We start from the raw sequence: 19539 nt of genomic DNA on the forward strand, positions 1-19539 counted from the left end.
CATCTCTAATTTGGGCCCCAGGGAGGCAGCAGACTGCCCTGAAAAAGATGGTCTGATCTGTGTTCTTATGAATAGAGAACAAAATAGCAAACACTGTACCACTGGGGAAACATGTTGTGTAAGCACATGTCAAAATCAGATGTGCTTCTCCCATCTCTACGCAGAAAATATGCAAACAAAAACTCACTGAGAGGTCAAGCAGGGTGAAAGGGTCATTCAAAGGGTGACAAGTAAAGATAAGTAATGGATGCTGTATAAGGGACAAGTAAGTTAAGATGATTTAGGTAGGGAAAGATAAAGGCTACAAAATAATAAGAGACCTGGAGAAGGTAAACAGGGAGTAATCATCATCTTGAATTCAAAAGCAGCTGAATACATTCACTGGTGAATGCATGATCCCTGGCCTCAGTCATCATGAATTACTTAATTCCAAAGAAGCTGTTACTAACTGATAATGCCTGAACTATGGACTATCCAGAATGAGAAGGAAGAGGTATCACTACGTTTGTCTTACTCCCTATGCTTTTTCAAGGGCACCTGCTATTGTGAAAGAGGATGTCAGGCTAGGAACATCTTTGTTCTGACCAAGCACAGCTCTTCTAATGCACTGATTCAGTCTGCCTGTATGTAGTAATTCCACAGCAGATCCTTTCCAGGTAGTCATGGTGCTGGCTGCTTTTATAGCAGTGGCCTCTTTCCATGGGCGTACGTCAGCCTGAGAAGACGACCAAATATGTCAGTTCCCTGTGCTGTCAGGTCAAGCTGTCTTCTATCATCTTTTTCTCCACCCATCTTGCCAAATTCATTCTTGTAGTTAGAAGAAAGAGTGACAAGTAGGCAGCCACCTTTTAATTGGCAGAAAGAAGGGATACATGTTTCTAGACTTGGTTCTAGAGTTCCCTTGTAGTAACGGCTTAGTCTTTCTGTCTGGTTTCTTAAGGAGCTGGTAGGAAAATAACACTACCATTCTGAATCTGGAAATTCCGGTTGTGCTGGAAGACATATACTTACTTTTCAACAGTTCTATAACAAAGGTATTCTTTTTTGTAAAACATCCTACTGGCTCTGGCTGTTTATCAGTTTAACCTTTAATTGGTTGTCATCAGAGGCCAATTTTATCTCCAGTAATGTATTGTTCCTCAGTAAGTTGTCTTACTACCTTTTAATAAGCGTATAGTTAAAGAATATGTAATACCTGAGCATGTTCTTTAGTGCACTTAAGCACTTTGGTATTGTATTGGATGATACTGTGTGAAAATGCTCCTCAAATTGAAGAATGTTTGCCAGGCCATTTATTCTGAGGAGGAGGTTTTTACACAGTAAAGGAAAGCTTAGTGTTCTTCGCTTCATCTCTTGAACATCTGGGATGGTGCTGGGCAGGTCCCAAAGGCTGTCTGTTTTCTTGAAGATACATAACTGGAAAAAAACAGAGAAAAGAAGGAGAAAATTGGCATGGATTTTGGGGTGTGTGTGGTTGTCTTGGGTTTGTTTTTTTAAGTAGCCATTACAAATTGAAGTTTGTCATTACAAATAGGAAGGTAGAAGATATTTTTAGACAAGAATGGGACTCGCCTGTGTTGCCTAGTTGACAGCTAGGATATTTTGCTGATATATATTTTTTTTAACAGTATCTAGTTCTCAGAATTTTATTAATCTTTTGTATTTTATAAAAATTGTGACTGTTGGCAGAAAGTGAAACTAAAGGCTTATGAAGATGGCAGGATCAAACTGACAGACATATGTGTCAGTTGAGTTTTTACTGTAGTGTTCAGATTAGATTAAACCAGTCTGCTCAGAGGAGGATTGCCAGAGTAACCAGTTGTATTCCTTGAGCATCTTTGGTTCTGTCCAGTTTTTACTCCCAAGGAATTCCTGTACTGCAATTTAGCTGTGTGAAGCGAGAGTCATCATCCAAACAGAGAAATGGATTTGAGGTAGTACAAAGTTCAGCTTTAGTTATATGTAATAGATAGTTTCTTATGAACTGGAATGTACTTCACACATGGAGGAGGCAATGGAGTGGGCTGTCATGGCTGGTGGTATGTATGAATGAGAACTTTTACAGTTTTACACAGGCTCTACAAACTGCCCCCTGCAGATGAGCTCTAGCGTTATGGTAGTTAGCTTTCTTTTGCCATGCTTGTTGAAGGAATCAGTATTTGGTCTGACATTTTGCTTTATTGGCTATGTCAGTACTAGACACTGAGCCACTAGCCGTTTACAGTGGAGTTCAGTGAACAGAAGACATGTTCTTCCTAAAATTTAACTATATGTGTTGTATATAGTCCAGCACAGAGCAAAATACAGTTGGTATCAGCCTCACTGAGAAGATGGTGTCATAGTATGTGTGGAAAGAAGCCTGCTGAGGACAGCAAGATACCCAGAGTAACTTTGCTGTCCAGACACAGTGCTAGAACGGGCTGTAACTCGATGTTCCTGAAGCTCAATGTTACTGGTGAGTGGTTAAGCAACATGATGAGCCACCAAATGAGGTCAGACTCCGTTTGACAGCATCTTGTCTTTTCTTGCTTCAAATAAGCTTGCAGCTTCTTAGGTATTAAATCTTGCACTTTTCTGACCCCTTAGGAAGACTTCACTGTGTTATGAGGTGAAAATCAGCGCAGCCAAAAAGAACAGCTGACAAAGGTCTGTGCTGATCCTCAGTGCTGGCATAAGGGCAGCCCTCAACAGTATGGAGTTGTTAAATTGGTTCAACTGGCTTATTGCATCACAGAGTTTCACTTGAAACTTTTCAGGAGTTAGAGTCTCGAAAGCATGAGGAACTGTGCAGAATAATTATGCTCACTGTGACATGCAAGTTAGTGAAGTGCAAGGGCAAGGAGGATGGGCAGAAGGGGGCAACCTAAAGACAGTCCTAAACTTTGCAGAGCTTACCACCCCCGCCCTGAGCACTAGCTGAACAAGGGCAAGGGTATCTCGGCAATAAGGATCCTTTAGTCTAACGATAAAACAGAAAAATATGGCCAGTATGACTTGTATTTTAACATTTCAGTTAAGTAAAGAAGTAATAACTACCAGAAATAGAAAAGTTTTAGATTCATTGTAGCATCTGAAAATTTTCATTTCACTTGAAGAGCTGAATGTGTCTTCTGTATGTGCCATGAAGAACCCACCAAAATTTATTGTTGTTATTGTCAGTGTGCATATCATAACTGATCTTTTCTGGGCCCTCTTAATGAAACTGACATACGTGTCAGGGTTAGTGACTGAAAAGGCTATTAAAGCAAAAACCTTTCAAAATTATTTTGCCTTCCCTAGTATTTTAACAGGCTTGTGATTTTTGAACGTAGTTCTTACATCCTGATAACTGAAATTCAATTGAAATTCAAAAGAACTGAGCCAGCTCATCTAACATTGTATAAACATTTCACAGAGTCACAGAATCACTGAGGTTCAAGGGACTTCTTGAGACTATCTAATGCAACCCCCCTACTCAAGCAGGGTCACCACGAGCAGTTTGCCCAAGGCTGTATCTGGTCATGTTTTAACAACAGACACTCTACAGCCTTTCTGAGTAGTATATTTTAGTCCTTTTCCTGTCATCTTCCAGCTTCCCAGTTGACATGAGGTTTGGTGGAAGACAAGCCTTTTTTTTAATGTGCCCTTTTGGCATTTAGGGTCAGAAGTCAGGTATCATATCTTCCCATACAAAACAATTGATCGCATATTGGACTAAAAGCTGTAAAAGCTGGAGTGGATCCCAAGGATAAGTTATAACCAGATGATGGAAGGGGCTTCCACAGCCTTGTAAGGAAAAGCTCTTTACTGTGTCTGATGCCACCCTTTGCAGTGGGGATCTTCAGCCTTTCAAGAACATTGCACAAGTCTGGGCTTTTTTCCCCCATAATTGGTTACTTTGCATGCTTATTCAACAGCATGGTAGATTAAACTCTGTTGCTTTCAAAGGCAGCTAACTGGAGGTGCAGGGAAGAGCAGAGCATAAATGTTGAAGCAGCATCTCACCATTACCGAGGGAGAGCTGTACTGTAGAATGATTGGCATAGATAGTGGGATCTGGAGTTGTAGTGGCTGCCTCTGACAGAAAAGATGCTGTCAGCCAAATGTATGGATGCAGGGTGCTGCTGATCAAGGCCAGGGGTACCTTCCTCACTGCTTTGAGCTCCAACTTGCTGGGAGTTGAACTTCATGTACTATTGAGGAAAGTCAAATAGATAAGGGCTGCCTTCACACCGAAGCATTTGTCTAAGGTGTCTGTGAGCAAAATGTGTCTATTTGCAGTCTATGGTGCATATGCCACGGTAGCTAGCTTCTGTGTTGCATATTTAAATCTGATCTGAAAGAATTCATGCATCACACTTCTAATGAATTACTCTCACTGAATCAGTGATAGTTCTGATGAGTGTGGTTTAGAGCAGACTTTAAGAACCTGTTTGATAGGAAGTATCATGGAGCCAGACTTTTTCTGCTTGCCATGTATGATGAGACTGTCACTGACATTAAATGCCAGCTTCCACTGTGCATTTCCTTTTCCTGCTTTGCAGAAGAATGACAGCAGATAGCTGCACATGCTCGTTGTGAATGTAACCTTGAAAGTGAAGGACACTTTTTCTGACTACCCACACATTTCAAGGAGGTATTTTATCCACTTTCTTCCTGGAAAGTATTGATGCTCTAGGAGTTTGCCGGTGTATCTGCTCTTTGATCATCACCATACACGCAGTTAAACAAAACTCAGTGTTATTCTAGTCATTCTGGCATTGCAAATTGGATCCTTTCTTTTGATTAGGTGTATTAGTGTAGTGGTTTACTTGCACATTGTCAGGCACACACATACAAAGTTTTTGTCCTAGTAACACATACAGGAGCATGCCTGCCTTCATCCTCTATGTATGCGTATGTCAAAAGGTGTGGACTTGCTCTTCTGTTGCATTCCACTTGGTTTACTCAGTTGCAGTGTTAGTATTTACCTTGGGAGTATTTTTTTATTTGAAGCTGTATTACTTTGGGCTCCAGATTTTAATTTTCAAGAGCTCCCTCTGTTAATCAGGCCAGAGCAAACATGTTTTTCTTCTGTGTAGAATGACTTCAGTCCTTGTTGCCTTGATAATACATTCTGACAGCTGTTGACTCCGCTTTGTGCTCTCCGATGGAGAGGTGACAGCAGGCATGTTGTGCTTGCAAAGCAGGCCTGCTAGCCATACTAGTGGGAAGTACCTTGCAGGCAAATTCACTGGAAACCAAACTGAGATATTTGTGCTAAAGAAAGGGTGGCTGTTTTGAAGTGCTTCTCACAGGTGAAGCTGTTTGCTTATAAATAAAATTTTTGTAGTGTTGTATGTCCTTGAAGGTGTCTTGGCCATAGCTGTGTCTGGAGGACTCTGTTAATATCTTGAACTTTAACTTCTATGCAAGAAATAGTAACCTAATGATGTCTACCTGAGCATATTTACACTGAAGTAAGCTGAAACAACTTACTGAAATAGCATTTTTCTGTCTTTAAATGGTTTGCTTGGTCAGCATCTAAACTCTTCAAAACAGAGCTTCAGTGCCTGGAAAACCTCAGAGCTATTATTGGAGGTAAGCGGCTTAGAGGTCTCTGAGGATCTTCTCTCTTTAGTCTGCTGCCAGTCTTTATATGTGTAAGGTTTATTAGTCCTGTCAGCTGAAATGTATTAATTTCTGTTGCAACGCTAGTTAAAAGAAAGGGTGTGTAAAGGTAGACCACTGCAGCCAACTTCTTTCAGGATCAACTGCATGTGTTCTAACACAGCCCTCTCAAACAGATTGCTATCATGATGATGCCAAGTCTTTTCTGGAGCCAAGTTTCCTTGGCTGGTCATTTACACAAATTTTTCAATCTTGTGCATGGACACCTGGGACTTCCTTACCAATTCCTCTGTACCTAGGATGTCACTACCTGCCAAGGTGGTGTGCCCCAGTTTTTCTCTGAGCCATTTGATACACTTTGGTCTCTTGACTATATATCAGAGCCCTTGCAAGGCTTTGATAAGTTTTTGTTTCATTGTTTTTTTAACCAATCTCCTTTCTTCACCTGTGGCTCAAGAGGCACACAGTAAGATTCCTGATACCAGAGGGTACAAATGTAGGTTCTTCCTGTTGTGAATCACTGAGGACATCTTTGATCCTTCCAGGTTGCATGGCCAGACATATTTTGTCATCTCTTCTATCAAGCTGAGTAGCAGAGATACTTAGGAGCTTGGTGAATGTACCACTGGTACACTGAGGTCCTTTATAGGATTTGTTTACATTTATACATATTCATTAGTAAATGGATGTCTGTAGGACGCTAACTCTGCCATCCCCCAATTAAGAAGGAATGTTTCCTTGCTTTAGTGAGCCTACTTGGAAAGACTCAAGTCTTAAAGCTTGTGAACTCATTCACATGAATTCAGGGAGCTGAGGGTTGTTAGTTAGGTTTGTTTGCCTTCTCATACCTTACTGCAGAAAATAGTACTTCTTTCATTTTCACTGATAGGATTCAGACAGGCAGCCATGAATGCAAAAGAATTCTCTAACATGGTTGTTATTTTTTTATATCTATGAAAACTATCTCTATGTCATTTTTAGTTAGCACATGTGCTAGTGTTTGTGGAGGTTGACCAAGATGTATTCACAAGAACTATTTGATACTGGTTTTGCACCAATCTAGACAATGTAATGCAGAGCAGGTGTATGGAAATGCACTGGTGTGGTAAGCTTTAGGTGGTTTTGCTGACTTTTAACCCAGATCTTCCATATGGCAACTTAGGCTGAGTATGAAAATCTGCACATAGGAGAAAATACATGGTTCTTGGCACAGTAATGGCCATTCTTTTCAGTTTTTTCAATGTATTGTGACTAAGCGTTCTTGTCTTGTTAATGTCATCTTGATAGTGACCTGTATTATTCTTGTTATGTGAGATAATACTTCTTCATTATGCTTCCATTGTATGTTGTGAAGACAGAACAGCAAAGAATGATTTTAGCAAGGTTTACAAAGTTCTTATGGGTATGGACATCAATATTGTACATATAAATGCTGCCCCTGAGTAGTATCAAGTGATTGAACTACTCTGTTTTCTTCATTGATCTGCATTTGAAAAGGACTTTGGTGTGATGTGGGCCCAGGGAACTGACGAGAGTTGTTTCCTCTGAAGAAGGAACATCAAGGTGGAACTCCATAAACCTTAATAACTTCCTTTACTGTAGGAGTTGTTCTTACTTTGGGACCAATATGGAGACACTGAGAGCTTTTGTTATCTCAATTCTACATAGATATTCCTGCTAAGCTACAGTTAGGTTGATCTAGGTTGAAACTGCCTAGCCTTAGGAAGTGGAATTTTATTGTGAGTTTGTTTCTACAGTTCTCAAATGGTGCTTTCAAGGTTGTGACTTCATGTGAGATCCTGATTATTGAACTTAGCAAAGGGTAGAGAGGACATGTGGACTGGCAAAACATCTGGGTCTGGAGGGAGGCTGTGGGCATAGTTTAAAATGGCCTAATCAAATCTATTACAATCCAGAAATTTCTTCTTTAATTTCAGAACTTTTTAAAAGAAAAAATAATTCCCTGAATCTGACTGCAGACAGCCTTTACAGTGCTGAGTGACAGGTGTCCTTTTGTTTCTGAAGTATACAATCAGATCCCTTTCGCTCAGTAAACTGAGACCAAACCTTTTGTTTATGATATGCTTACCAGTGTGGAAGATCAGGGGGAGTTAATGCGCAAAAGACCTAAGTTTGTGGAGTGTGTCATAATCTTCTGGTCCCACTAGGAGAAAAGTGAGACTATACTTCTTTGGAAGTGAAGTTGTATTGCACTGATTAGGTATTTGTCCTGCGCTGATGTAGTCATATGTGTTTGGTATCTTTCAAACGGAAGGAGGAAGCATTACAAGAAAAACCACCCTGTAGTAACTGCCTCAGGCTTAGCTCCCTGTGGAGATGTCCAGTCAAAGTCTGTATAAAATGCTGTTTGGTCCAGGCTGGCATCACTGGACTGCTCTCTACCAGCAGCAGTGCTGATCCAGACTCAGGCAGGGTCAGATACATAAACACAATACACACAAAGATGGCTGGAAGGTGTTTATTACCTCCACATCCCAGCAGGGATTCCCCAATAGTTTCCTGAGCCATGTAAGCAGCAGGCAGGGAGGACCTTGGCATCATGAACCCGAGAACAATGGGTGGGAGTTTTTGGAGCTTTTATGTGAGCTTGAGCATGAGCATTAAGTGTTACAATTCCCTAAGCATCCTTGTAAGTGATCATGTGAAAAGAGCATGGCTAGCTGTGGGAAAATGCTTGGTACTTAACAAGTTTGGGAAGACTTAAGCAAGTACAACGTAAGTAACAATATATTACGATGTAGAATAATGACCCCTACTGCCTTAACAAAGCACAGAGGGCTTAATTAGAAGGGACTGGGTTATAGCATACTGACTTGTACTGACCTCCATTGCCTATCTCTTCACTGTTGTTCCACATTTAACCCTACAAATGCATGTTATTAAATTGTAATTGGTAAAATGATTTAGACTTAGAAATGCAACTGATTGACTCTACTTTTTGTTTTCCAAGGTGGAGAAAGTACACCGGGGTGATCAGATCGATGGGCTTCTTTATCCTGCTAAGAAAACACCACCAACAGCAAAAAGTGATACAGAGCAAGAAAAAGCATCTCAGAATGTTACTTCTCCAAAAGCAGACCCTTTGGTAAAACCAAATATGGAGACCACGCCTACATCACTTAGTAAGGACTTTAAGCAGAAAGTTGTTAACATCTTGCTGAAGTATTCCAGTGGTCTTTGGGCTAATGCGCTTCCCAAATTGTACCAAGACACTTACGAAGTAAAATTTCCAGAAGACATTCTCAATAATTTAGAGTTGCTCTCAGATGTATGTGTAGTGGACTATGTATCTGAAGTCCCCAGAAAAGCCATCCTCTATGCTAAACCCCAAAGACACGTTGACGAAAATCTGAATGTCACTGAGAAAGTCCAGAGGCATGATGGTGTGAAGGCCACAGCTGAGCAACAGTATGAAGAATCCAAGGACCAGTATCCAGAGAACATAACTGTTCCTCCTCTAATCATTCCATCGGAAGGATCTGTGTCTGTCATAGTGTTGGAACTGAAGAACACCAATGAGGTTCTAATTAGGCAAGTGTACTTCAGATTTTTATCTTTTTTGCTTTATTTATAAATCCACATATTCATATTGTGCAGGTCTGCCATAAGAGAAGAGGTAAACAGGAGGTTGCAGGACTTCATTATTTACTTATTTTGATAAAATAACTTAAGAATCTTTTTGTTTATGCTTATATGGAAATTTTCTGATGCTTCTTATATGCTGAGCTGATCAGTTCTATCATTAGCTTGCCATCAGAAGACTTTTTAGAATAACCCTATTATAACATATAATAGTATTCAGATATTGCTTGCAATACTTACTGAAATACTTTTTACTTCGGTAACGGACTTACTACTAACTAGGTGTGACTTGAGTGTGTTCACATTACACTGTGGTTTTCACTTTTGGGGACAGATGAGCTTCCATCCAGTGATAAATGAATAGTGCTTCTTGGTTTGGTTGCTCATCAGCCCAGCCTTAGAGGACAGTTTTAAGAAGTGGACTGTAGTGGCTGTCATAGGCATATGTTGCTGTATGGTTTCGGGAAATAACTTTGATCAGCTTTCTGTACTTCATTGCTGGGATAAAACAGGTTGTAGCAGTTCATTAAAACTTAAAAAAATGAACCAACCAACCAACCAAAAAACCCACACACTTTTTATAGAGGATATTTCATTTTGAAAACTATTTCAAATTGAGTCTAATCTTAAAAAGTTTTATATGTGGCTTTGACGGATTAATTGAGCAACTGTGTGGTAATTTACTATGTTGACAGCTCTGTTTTCCCCCATTAGTTTCTGCACTTTCAGCTTTCATTGGATAGCTTCATTCTCAGAGGTCCTGATTAGGATCAAAGTATATGTGTAGTTTACTTATGGATCCTTTCACTATGAAAATAATATCTTGTTCATCATTGCTGGTTGGCAATGTTCAACACACTAGCCTTAAGGCTGAAATTTAGCTACGGTTTTTCTCTGTAGCTATCAGTAATGTATTGGAATACTCAACCTTGACCTTTATGTGTATGTCCACCGTTTTGGTTCCCTGAAGTCATGGACTCTTGATGGCTGATAATCTGTAGCAAAAATCCCCATACTTGGGGGTTATGAGAGAAATTCTCATTTCAGAATGTTGCCATCTTTGTTTTAGCTGCTAGCACCATTCTTATACTGTGCTTTTTTTGTACATTGCTTATACATTTATTTTGTATGCTGGTCTTATACCACAAAGAATAATTTAAGGCAGGATTCTTCATCCACCGTTATCATTTGTACTGTCTCCAGCTGCATGAGTCAATCATTTTAGCCAAAAAGACACAGTGGGTATTTGTGAGTGAGCCTAAAGCTTGGGAAAAAAAAAATCACAGGAGGAAGAACCATATCAAAGAAAAGAGGCTTTATGTTTTAGGTTGTTCCTGTGAGAGCTCTATTTGAATTTAGACTAAGATATGAAAGATGATGAAGATGAATAGTGCCAGGAAAGACAGACAATTTAAGACATGCAATCATATGTACACAGAGATATTGAAATAGTTAGACATGATGCATATTGGGAAGAGCAGGAACAAATTATTTGTCTCTTAATTCCAGCTTGCTGTGCAGGTGGAACTTAACTCTGCAAAACTTTTTCCTTCTCACCTTTTCATTCTGGCAGCGTTGATAACTCCCTGTATATGTGACATAACAAATGTTAGCTTTTTAAACTTATTTTAAGGATGTTTGGGGGAGTGCTTCAAGTCCCATGGATTAAAATATCATACAACACTGATGAGCTGAGGGTGATTATGTTAAAATTTCTCTAAAGCAGTGGTTCCAAAATTTTGGACCATGGTTCCTGGACAATACTAAAGTTTCTGATTTGTCTGTGTAGGTACATGGTGGTGATTAGTCATTTCTTGGCCCTAGATACAGAAATGACTAGTTAGGGTTATCTATGTATTTCAAGGTCATTTATCTTCAAGATGAAACTAGCCTTGAAGGGAATATTTTCTTGCCATGACAAGAAAATGTTTGTGTAGATGTATAAGAAAGGTAACAATACATGGACTCAACTTTCCCATGCATGCAGTAGCAGTCACTTTCTCCTGATCTAAACAAGAACTTTGTAGGGGCTATTGGTTGATGTTGATTTTTGCAGGATCAATAAAATCAGGATTCTTCTTTCTGTCTTGGGGATGGACCAGTATCTCTTTACTTTCTTGGTGTGTGTTTGGCTGAAACCTTTCAACTCCAGTACTAATTAAGACAAAGCTGGAAGGTTGGTCCTATTTCAGTTTTGAGACACAGTACAATTCTGTAAGAGTTCTGATGTAGTCAGAATGAAAGTGAGGTGATACAAACACACCTAGATATTTGCTGTACATCTACAAGAGTGTGATTGAAGGCAGAGATGATATGCTAGGTGCTGCATTTGAATTCTGAGAATAAATAATTGGTTACCACCTTTTATTCTCAACTACCTTGAGTTTCTGTTCTTCAGCTTGGATACTTTTTTTCCCTCTTCTCTGATCTTTTTGAATAGACAAAATTGTAAAGCTTGTTGCACTATGGAAGCATACTCCTCTGTTCCTTTCATAGTGAAGCAGCAAGTTTTACTTGACATGTGAATTGGTTCCAGTTGAGACTAAGAATGGTGGTGAATGCACACTTGCAGTGTCTGTCCACCCACACATAGATTAGCCTCTAACACACTTTTTTGAGGTTGCTTTCCAAGATTCTTTTCTAAAGAATCTGCAAAATAATTCTTCAGTTGACTTTGACCAAAATCTTCTTCAGTATGATGCTCACCTATTAGCAGAAAATAGAGTGGCAGAAATCCTAACACTATCTGTTAGGAATCTTTATGAAACAAATGTTAAGAAATAAACTTTTAAGTAGCACATGTGTGACTGTTGCCTGACTCCATGTCCATTATGAAGCAGATGAGTGCTGACACAGAAACAAAAGGGCTGTCATTCTGAAAACCAATATATAATCAGATGGTGAGGTAGCAGGCTCTCTTTATGAAAATGAGAGTTCCCTGGAATGTGATCAGATATAACTTAATCTTTATAACAAAGTTAGCATAGTATGTCATAGTACAGTATCTGCGCTAATCCTGGGCATATAGCAGACCTTCAGAGCACACCCAGATTTTTATAGGATGATAATCTGAACAGTGTGGTAGAATTGAGCAGTATTAATCACTCTATGAACAACTTAAAACCGTAGCTACTAATACAAATTTGGGAATAAAGTTTTCCTTTTGTCTGCTTTAACCTGACTTGTTTCTGAAGCATTCAGAACTTCCCGTTTGGAGGTTGTGGGGTTGTTTTTTAAGAAGATCTATGCAACACAAACTGCTTCAGTATAAACCATTAGGTCAGCAGCCTAATACCAAGATTGTTCTGAAGGCTGAGATTAAACAGCACATGGTTTAACAGCTGATTTGTGAAGTTATTTTAGACGGCTTGATTTTGATCAACCTTAGTGAAAACCAGTTTAAGCTGGTGCTTGTTAATGACAGAGTAACTTCAGAGATGATGTATGAGTTCTTTTTTGTACTTGGTCCCAGATATTACTTTTGTGGTCAAGTTGTTCCACATGATTATAATAAGCAGGTAAGAGCTCTTACTAGAAATCTAGTTGACATGTTAGATTATACACTGCTGGACCACATTTAGCTGTAAATAAAGTACTAGATTTTATATCAGTTACTTTTCTATAGCCCAGGTAGTGGGAAAAGAGTTTGGATACTGATGTGCTTAGAAAATGTGTATATCCATAATTTACTTACATGTGCATGTAAATGTTCTTGGGTTTTAATTCAGCTTTTTGAAGTTGCATCCTAACTCTTATGGTTTTTTTTTTCTGTAAAATACCGTAGGTATGTGGGCAAAGATTATTCTTCTGCCCAAGAACAAATGGAAGATGACATGAAAGCGTATTATAGTCAGAATAGTACAGTGTCAGTAGCTCAGTCTCTGAGTGTTGGGCAGCTTGTTGCAGTACACGCTGAAGAAGATGCCTGGTTGCGTGCTCGGATAATTTCTCTAGAAGACAACAGAATAAAGGCAAGCAATTACTTATTTTAGCACTTGAAGGAAGACTTGAAAGAATCTTCTTTTTTAGATACACAATTAATTCCTAAATATGCTGTGCTTAGCCTTCTCTCCTTTCTTGCCCTGAGGTATTTCTATTTTCAGTTATGTAAGAAATTAAGATATTATTTTTTTTAAGTTATGGGATTGCCAGAATTAAATGGTCTTTCATGTTTTTTCCCATAAATAGTTTGAGTTTGGGGTTTTAAATTGGGCTGGGCCCTAAAGCACTTTACTGAAAATGTGCCTTTGATGGTCTTAGGAGGAATGGGTGTAGTAGCACTATTTGGAGTGGGACAGAGGAAGGGAAAGGGAAGAACAACATTTACTCGCTGATAGATCCTGTTTGAAGTCTTGTAATAGATGTTTCCGTACATGCACTAAATAGGAACACAAGTATATCCTTCTCATTGGCTTGCTATCAGCTGGATCTGGTATTCTGGGAGTTACATGTCGTGTGCATTTTAGTTAAATCCCTTTGAAATTATTTAACTACACTGTTAAACTTTTCCTGGGCCAAGCAGACACTTCTTGCCATCTGCAATGAAACTAGAACATATGACAGAACTGTAAAAACAAACTTCTCAATTATTTCTTGCCTAGTCAAACATTAATGATACCTTTTTATTTTTTGTTTTGTTTTCCTATTAGGAGACTTATTACCCAGGTCTGCTTAACATACTTTTAAAGTTGATCTATTTCATAAATATTTAAACAGTGCATGTATCAGAATTGCAGTTTTTCTGAAACTTGATGTAAATGCTCTTTGGAACTTGGAGGCATCTGTCAGAACTCGGGTTTGTGAATGATTATTGGGTTTAGAGAAGTGGCAAGGACATTGGTAGTAAGCTTGTCTCTAATTTCTGTCTAGCTAGAGCTGTTAGCCAAAAGAAGGATACTGCTTTACTGGAGCATTTGCTGATTATCCTCTGGCACAGTGTTCAGACTCACTTTTCAGTGCTTGGTATGCAGACATTTTGCGTGATAGAGTTTATTAAAAAGTTGTAAAAAGTCTTGTCAAAGCCTTTCTCTCACTTGGGCTCCAATTATTTGCTGCCAATCAGCAGTTTCCCTGCTGGTTTTCTGTACTGACTGTGGTATTTGTATTTATAAGCATAATTCAAAATTATTCTCTTAATGTAAAAACAAAAGGCAAAACACAGAAGGGCATTTAAATGGTATTTGACTTTTCAACACTTTCAAAGTTTTAGAAATAAAAATTACCACTTCGTTATTTCTTTATGTGGTTTGGGGTAATATGTGCTGCGTCCTTCCAGCACTGTTCCTATTAAGAGCTGAGATTCTGTGAACAGTTGGGTTTTACAGAGATCTTGAGGTGTCTTTCCCTGAAAGCTCTGAACATTCAAGCAGTGAAATAAACATGAGATTAATAGTGTTATATAGTACTAAATTAGTGACAAATTGTTTGTCTGTGGCACAGAGAATATGGTAACTGAATACATTTTTCCTAGACTCCAGAAAACATATTTACAATTACATTTATGATCTTACGCTTTTATTCCCTTTTCCTTTATCAGGTGTGCTATGTTGATCATGGCTTCAGTGAGTTTGTTGACAACAACAGTGTGTACAAACTACAGAAGCAGTTCCATTCACTTCCATTTCAAGCTGCAAAATGTAAACTGGCAGGTAAGAGAAAGCCTGTGTTGACTATACAGCTGCTTGTTGCACAGTTTATGGAATGAAGCATCTCAGTCTGCAGGTTTTGATCCTTGATTGTCATAACTCTATGGGTGTTAGATTTTGTCCAAGGCAGGTAGTCTAAGCAGACACAGGTAGACATGAAAAGAAGGAAAAGGAAGGAAGGAAGTGAAGGAGAGTTTTATAAAGAAACCTTGATATTAGAAGACCTTGATATCCAGTATCTCTGTTACAGAGCTTAGTTGTTTTAGCACTTAGCTTGGATGCCTTTGTCCCTTTAATAGATGCAAGCCTAAAGAAATACAAGGAAACATTTGCTGTTTTGTGAAGCAAGGTACTGGCACAACTCCTTTTTCCACAAATGAGGCATATCTGTTGTAGCCAGGCTGGACAATATTCCTAAATATGATCCTATTTAGTTGTTTTTAAATGATCCTTCCCCTTTCAGTACTTGCATACTTGCAGACTTCCTAGACTCTCCTGGAAGTTAATTTGCCTTCCTAAAACTGGTAGGCATTTCTAACTTTTTGAAAATACTTAATTTTAAATGTATAAAATTGCTATGAATGAGCTTTTGTTTGTTTGTGTAATACTTGGATGCATTCCTTTTTTCTCTACACATTTGCCTCAACTCTTTCTGAAGAGGATCTTTTTTTTTTACCTTTCTCCCCCAAAGATGGCTTATTTTGTTAACAAGGTGGAAATTAAGCAGAATGCAAGTAGGGGTGCATCACAACTTTCCTGCTGTATCCTGATTCTTGAAAAGATTCCCGTTGTGAGCACAGACCTAGTTATTTTTTCCTTTGAATACAGTGATACATTAAAAGTGTGGGGTGTCTTACAGGACTGGAGGTCTTCTGTGATGATCCTGTCCTAGTAAAGACTGTGGAATCACAGACATTCTCCAAGATATTTGCTGTGGAAATACTGGAAAAGAGTGATATTCCTCTTCTTGTTCTCTATGACACTTCCGGAGAAGACGATATCAACATCAATGCTACTTGTCTGAAGGCACTGTATGACAAGTCCCTTGAGCTGCACCTACAGGTACCGTTTTCCTGTTTCCTTACTAATTAATTAAAAATCAATGACTGCTGAAGTCTTGGGTGAACAAAAAGCAGTACTCAGAAATTCACTAAGTTGGTGGGGGTGGGGGCTGTCCCCCCCCTTTTCTTGTCCAAATCTTACCGTTGCAGGTAGATGCACTGTATACAAATGTAAGAGTAACGAGCGTTTTCTCTGATGGAAGCCTGTATTGCCAAGTGCCATGTAAAGGCTTGTCTAGACTTACTGAAATCTTGCAGAAAGTGGAAGACTATTTCCTTTACAAGGTAGGTTCTACGGTGAGAGAAGTGGTAAAGTCATGTAGCCTTTCTTCAGAGTGTCCCAATCATTTTCTTTGCACATCAGTTCAAATTTCTGAGGTAGTCATAGACTATTCAAAAAGGTTATAAATTCTCTTCCTAGTTTTTTGGGGTGCATCCTTCAGCATGAAGAGTGTCTTTTGATGCTCTGTTGTTCACAAGCTGTCTCTAAGGCTTCAGTAACTACTTAAAACTTCCTTTGAGTAGTTAAGACTAGTAACAATACAGCTCTCAATGGGAAGTTTCCAATGGAAAGTGCATTAGATTGGTATAAAGCCTGTGGAGATACTGGCGTAAGTTTTTTCTGTAATCTTTACTTACATGATGATGCTGAGGTGCATAAACAGCCTGGCCCACAGCACACCATGCAAAGTGACAAAAAACCCCAGTGTAACCAAGGGTCTGTTCTTTTTAGCCGGACTTCCTTGGAGATTCAATGGCTTTGATCTGATCTGGTGCATATCTTGTGCTTGTACCCTTAGCGTTTGAATGTCATGGCTAATACCCTATACATCAACTGATGTATAGGAAGCTTTTTCAAAATGTTGCTTTAAAATGGGCATGTGACACAGAAGTCTGACATTCCACCAGCCATTTACAGACACATACATCAACCCTTACTAGTTGTAAGAGAATTTGTACAAAGGAGAAGAAATCTTAATAGAATCTAATTTAACACGCAGCTGAGCCTTAGAGAATCAAACCATGAAATGCAGATCCTTGAAGGTCCTGTTAGAACTGTTGCTTGTGAAACTACTCTGTCGAAGTGTTTTTAGGTGTAGAAGTTGAACTTTAGACCTGCCGTGGAACACATCTCATCTGGAAATACTTATATTAAATATGTCTCATTTACCAAGATTCAGTTTCAAGCAAGCTAAACACTGAAGGAAAACACACAGAATCCCGAAAAGTTTAGCAACACAAAGGCAAGCAGCCAGGTGTTTCAGAATTCAGATTTTCTGGACAAAGTGTATGTTTGGTTCATTGCTATTAAAGACAGACCTTGACATTCAGAATCTTTTAATATAAATCTATATATGGCGGTAAAAGAAGCAATCTTGACTTTGCAGCTCACCTTGAGGGGATTTGTTTTGCCTGAGAGTTTAAGCAAACCAGGGTGTTTATGGATCTTCAAATGGAGTTTCTTCATGCTTTTTGTAGTGTAGCCGTTGTCTTGTTATATTATTTAGGACCATCATGGTGAATGTCACCCCCATGAGACTTTCATTTAAGGCAGTAATAAATTTGGTTTGCTAAATATCTCAGCAAATGAGCTGTTCTAGAATATAAAGTGGGAGCTTCTTCAGTTGTCTGTCACAGCTCTGAACTGCTTTTGCTTTTGAGAACATTAAAGTAATGGTCAGTGATTTCATATTCTCTGTTTCCAAACATGCCTTTTTTCCCCTGGCACTTTATATTTTCTCAGTTTCCCTGTAAGATAGGCAGCTGGGAATTAAAGCTTTACTGATTGGGGAGGCTTAAAACAATGTGATAAGAAATGTGTCTGAGGCTGGAAAGAGTTGTTATATTTGAAACGGCATTGTTACTTCTCAGAACTATTTATTCAATATGTGGCTTTTTCAAGGTTTAATTGAGTGCCAAATAGTAATAGCTCCATGCTTTTTAACTTCTGTTTTTATATTTGCAGCAAACATCTGAGTTTAATGTATCGCTACCTTTCTGTGGCAAAATCTGCTTGTTTCCTTCCAAAGGAAAATGGGCACGTGTAGAGGTAAGAAGTACTCAAGGAACAGCTACAGTTTTCCCACGTGGGAATCCTTAGTTTCCATGAAACTTGGTATAGTGTGTATGTCACTGTTGTGTTTTTAACTCAAAATGATGCTCCTGCTTTCTTCTTTCAGATAAGAATTATTCACACTAGACGGGCACTTGATGTGCAGTTCATGGATACTGGAACAGTTGGAACTGTGAAAGTATCAGAGCTTAGAGAAATCCCACCACAGTTCCTGAGAGAAGTAATTGCAATACCTCCTCAGGTATGAAGACGTATTAAAGCTAACTTAAGCAAGATCTCTTGGCAATGTTTGCTGCTGCTACTTCAAGGCTTATGTAATGAAACGTTGTTTTGTTTAATAGCATTCAACATTTGGAGTGTTTCATTGTGCATCTTTGCCTGAAGTAAATCATCATGTCTTCCTATGTTTCCACAGGATGTTTTGCATGTATAATGGTACTGGGTTTACTTATTCCTCTGTCTCTTTCTGTTTGTCATACATACTGAATCTGTCACCATTAATGAAGTTTCTATGAATAGGAGCTTGTGGACTAATTTCCGTATTACTGAAGTATACCTTGTATACTTAATTCTGTTCTTAGGCTTTAAAATGCTGCCTGGCTGATCTGCCTCCTAACACTGGCATGTGGACTCCAGATGCTGTACTGTGGCTGAGAGAGACTGTGATGAATTGTCCTGAATTTAGCATGAAGGTAAACAGCCAAATGTGACTTGAAATCCGTAGATGCGTGGAAAGAGCATTGGAAGAACAACTCTAGAAACTTAACCATTAGCCTTTCACATTTTGCTGTCCCAGTCCAAATATGCAGCTGGAGTTGTTTTACTAGCTGATAAGAAAGAAACAGAGTTGTTGTTTCACCACATAAAAAGATAGATGAATTATTTTTATGCCTCTTGTGAGCATAGCTTTTTCTCCTTCTGATCTTGGAAAGCAACTCTTTGTTTACTTTTTCTAATCCAATGTGATTTAGTATACCTTCTTGTATACTTAGAATTTCCCTTATCTTTGAGATACAATTGTTTCATCTTGCAATGTATCCTATCCAGTTTAATTAACTGAAAACACCCTTCTAAAGGAGTCTACTAGCTACAGACTAAACAAAGTTAATTCCCTCTTAATCTGATTCCAGATTCTGTCACAGCATGTGTTTTTTTTAACTTTACCATTCCTGGGGACTGTATAGTTAAAACATAGCTCCTCTAGTTTGAGACTTAGGACTGTTGCATCTGATTTTCTAAATCTCCTCTTCCAAGGTAGTTTGAGTTGGGTGCTAATTTTTGCTTGATTAAATAATAGGTGACAGGTACTTGCTTGAACCGGGACAAGTTTTTATTACCGTCTAGGAAATGAACAGAAGAATCTGTAAAAAAATGCCAGATACTTTGTCAAATAAAAAATGTATTTTTGTCAGTGCTTTACTATCAATAACGCTAGCGTATCTGATGTTAAATAGGAAATATTTTTATATCGGTGCTTGAAGATTATGCATGATACAAAACTGGAAGCTTTTTTCATCTTTATTTTTTCCCATCCTGAATTTACTAGGCTTCATCTCCCATAATGACA

At 38.7% G+C, this 19539-nt stretch overlaps 1 protein-coding gene across 1 annotated transcript in view; it reads left to right on the forward strand.

The window, feature by feature from the left end:
• The window catches only part of TDRD7 (tudor domain containing 7), a 48347-nt gene that overhangs the window by 24709 nt on the left and 4099 nt on the right, over window positions 1–19539 (forward strand). Inside the window, exons 6-13 of the mRNA XM_080373002.1 lie at window positions 8561–9141; window positions 12977–13163; window positions 14729–14840; window positions 15697–15899; window positions 16049–16183; window positions 17865–17948; window positions 18079–18213; window positions 18554–18664. Of these exons, the coding sequence (XP_080229128.1) occupies window positions 8561–9141; window positions 12977–13163; window positions 14729–14840; window positions 15697–15899; window positions 16049–16183; window positions 17865–17948; window positions 18079–18213; window positions 18554–18664 (1548 nt within the window). The remainder of the gene's footprint in view (window positions 1–8560; window positions 9142–12976; window positions 13164–14728; window positions 14841–15696; window positions 15900–16048; window positions 16184–17864; window positions 17949–18078; window positions 18214–18553; window positions 18665–19539) is intronic.

The sequence above is a fragment of the Falco punctatus genome (assembly GCF_963210335.1).
Source record: "Falco punctatus genome assembly, chromosome: Z".
In the NCBI taxonomy this organism is placed as follows: domain Eukaryota; kingdom Metazoa; phylum Chordata; class Aves; order Falconiformes; family Falconidae; genus Falco; species Falco punctatus.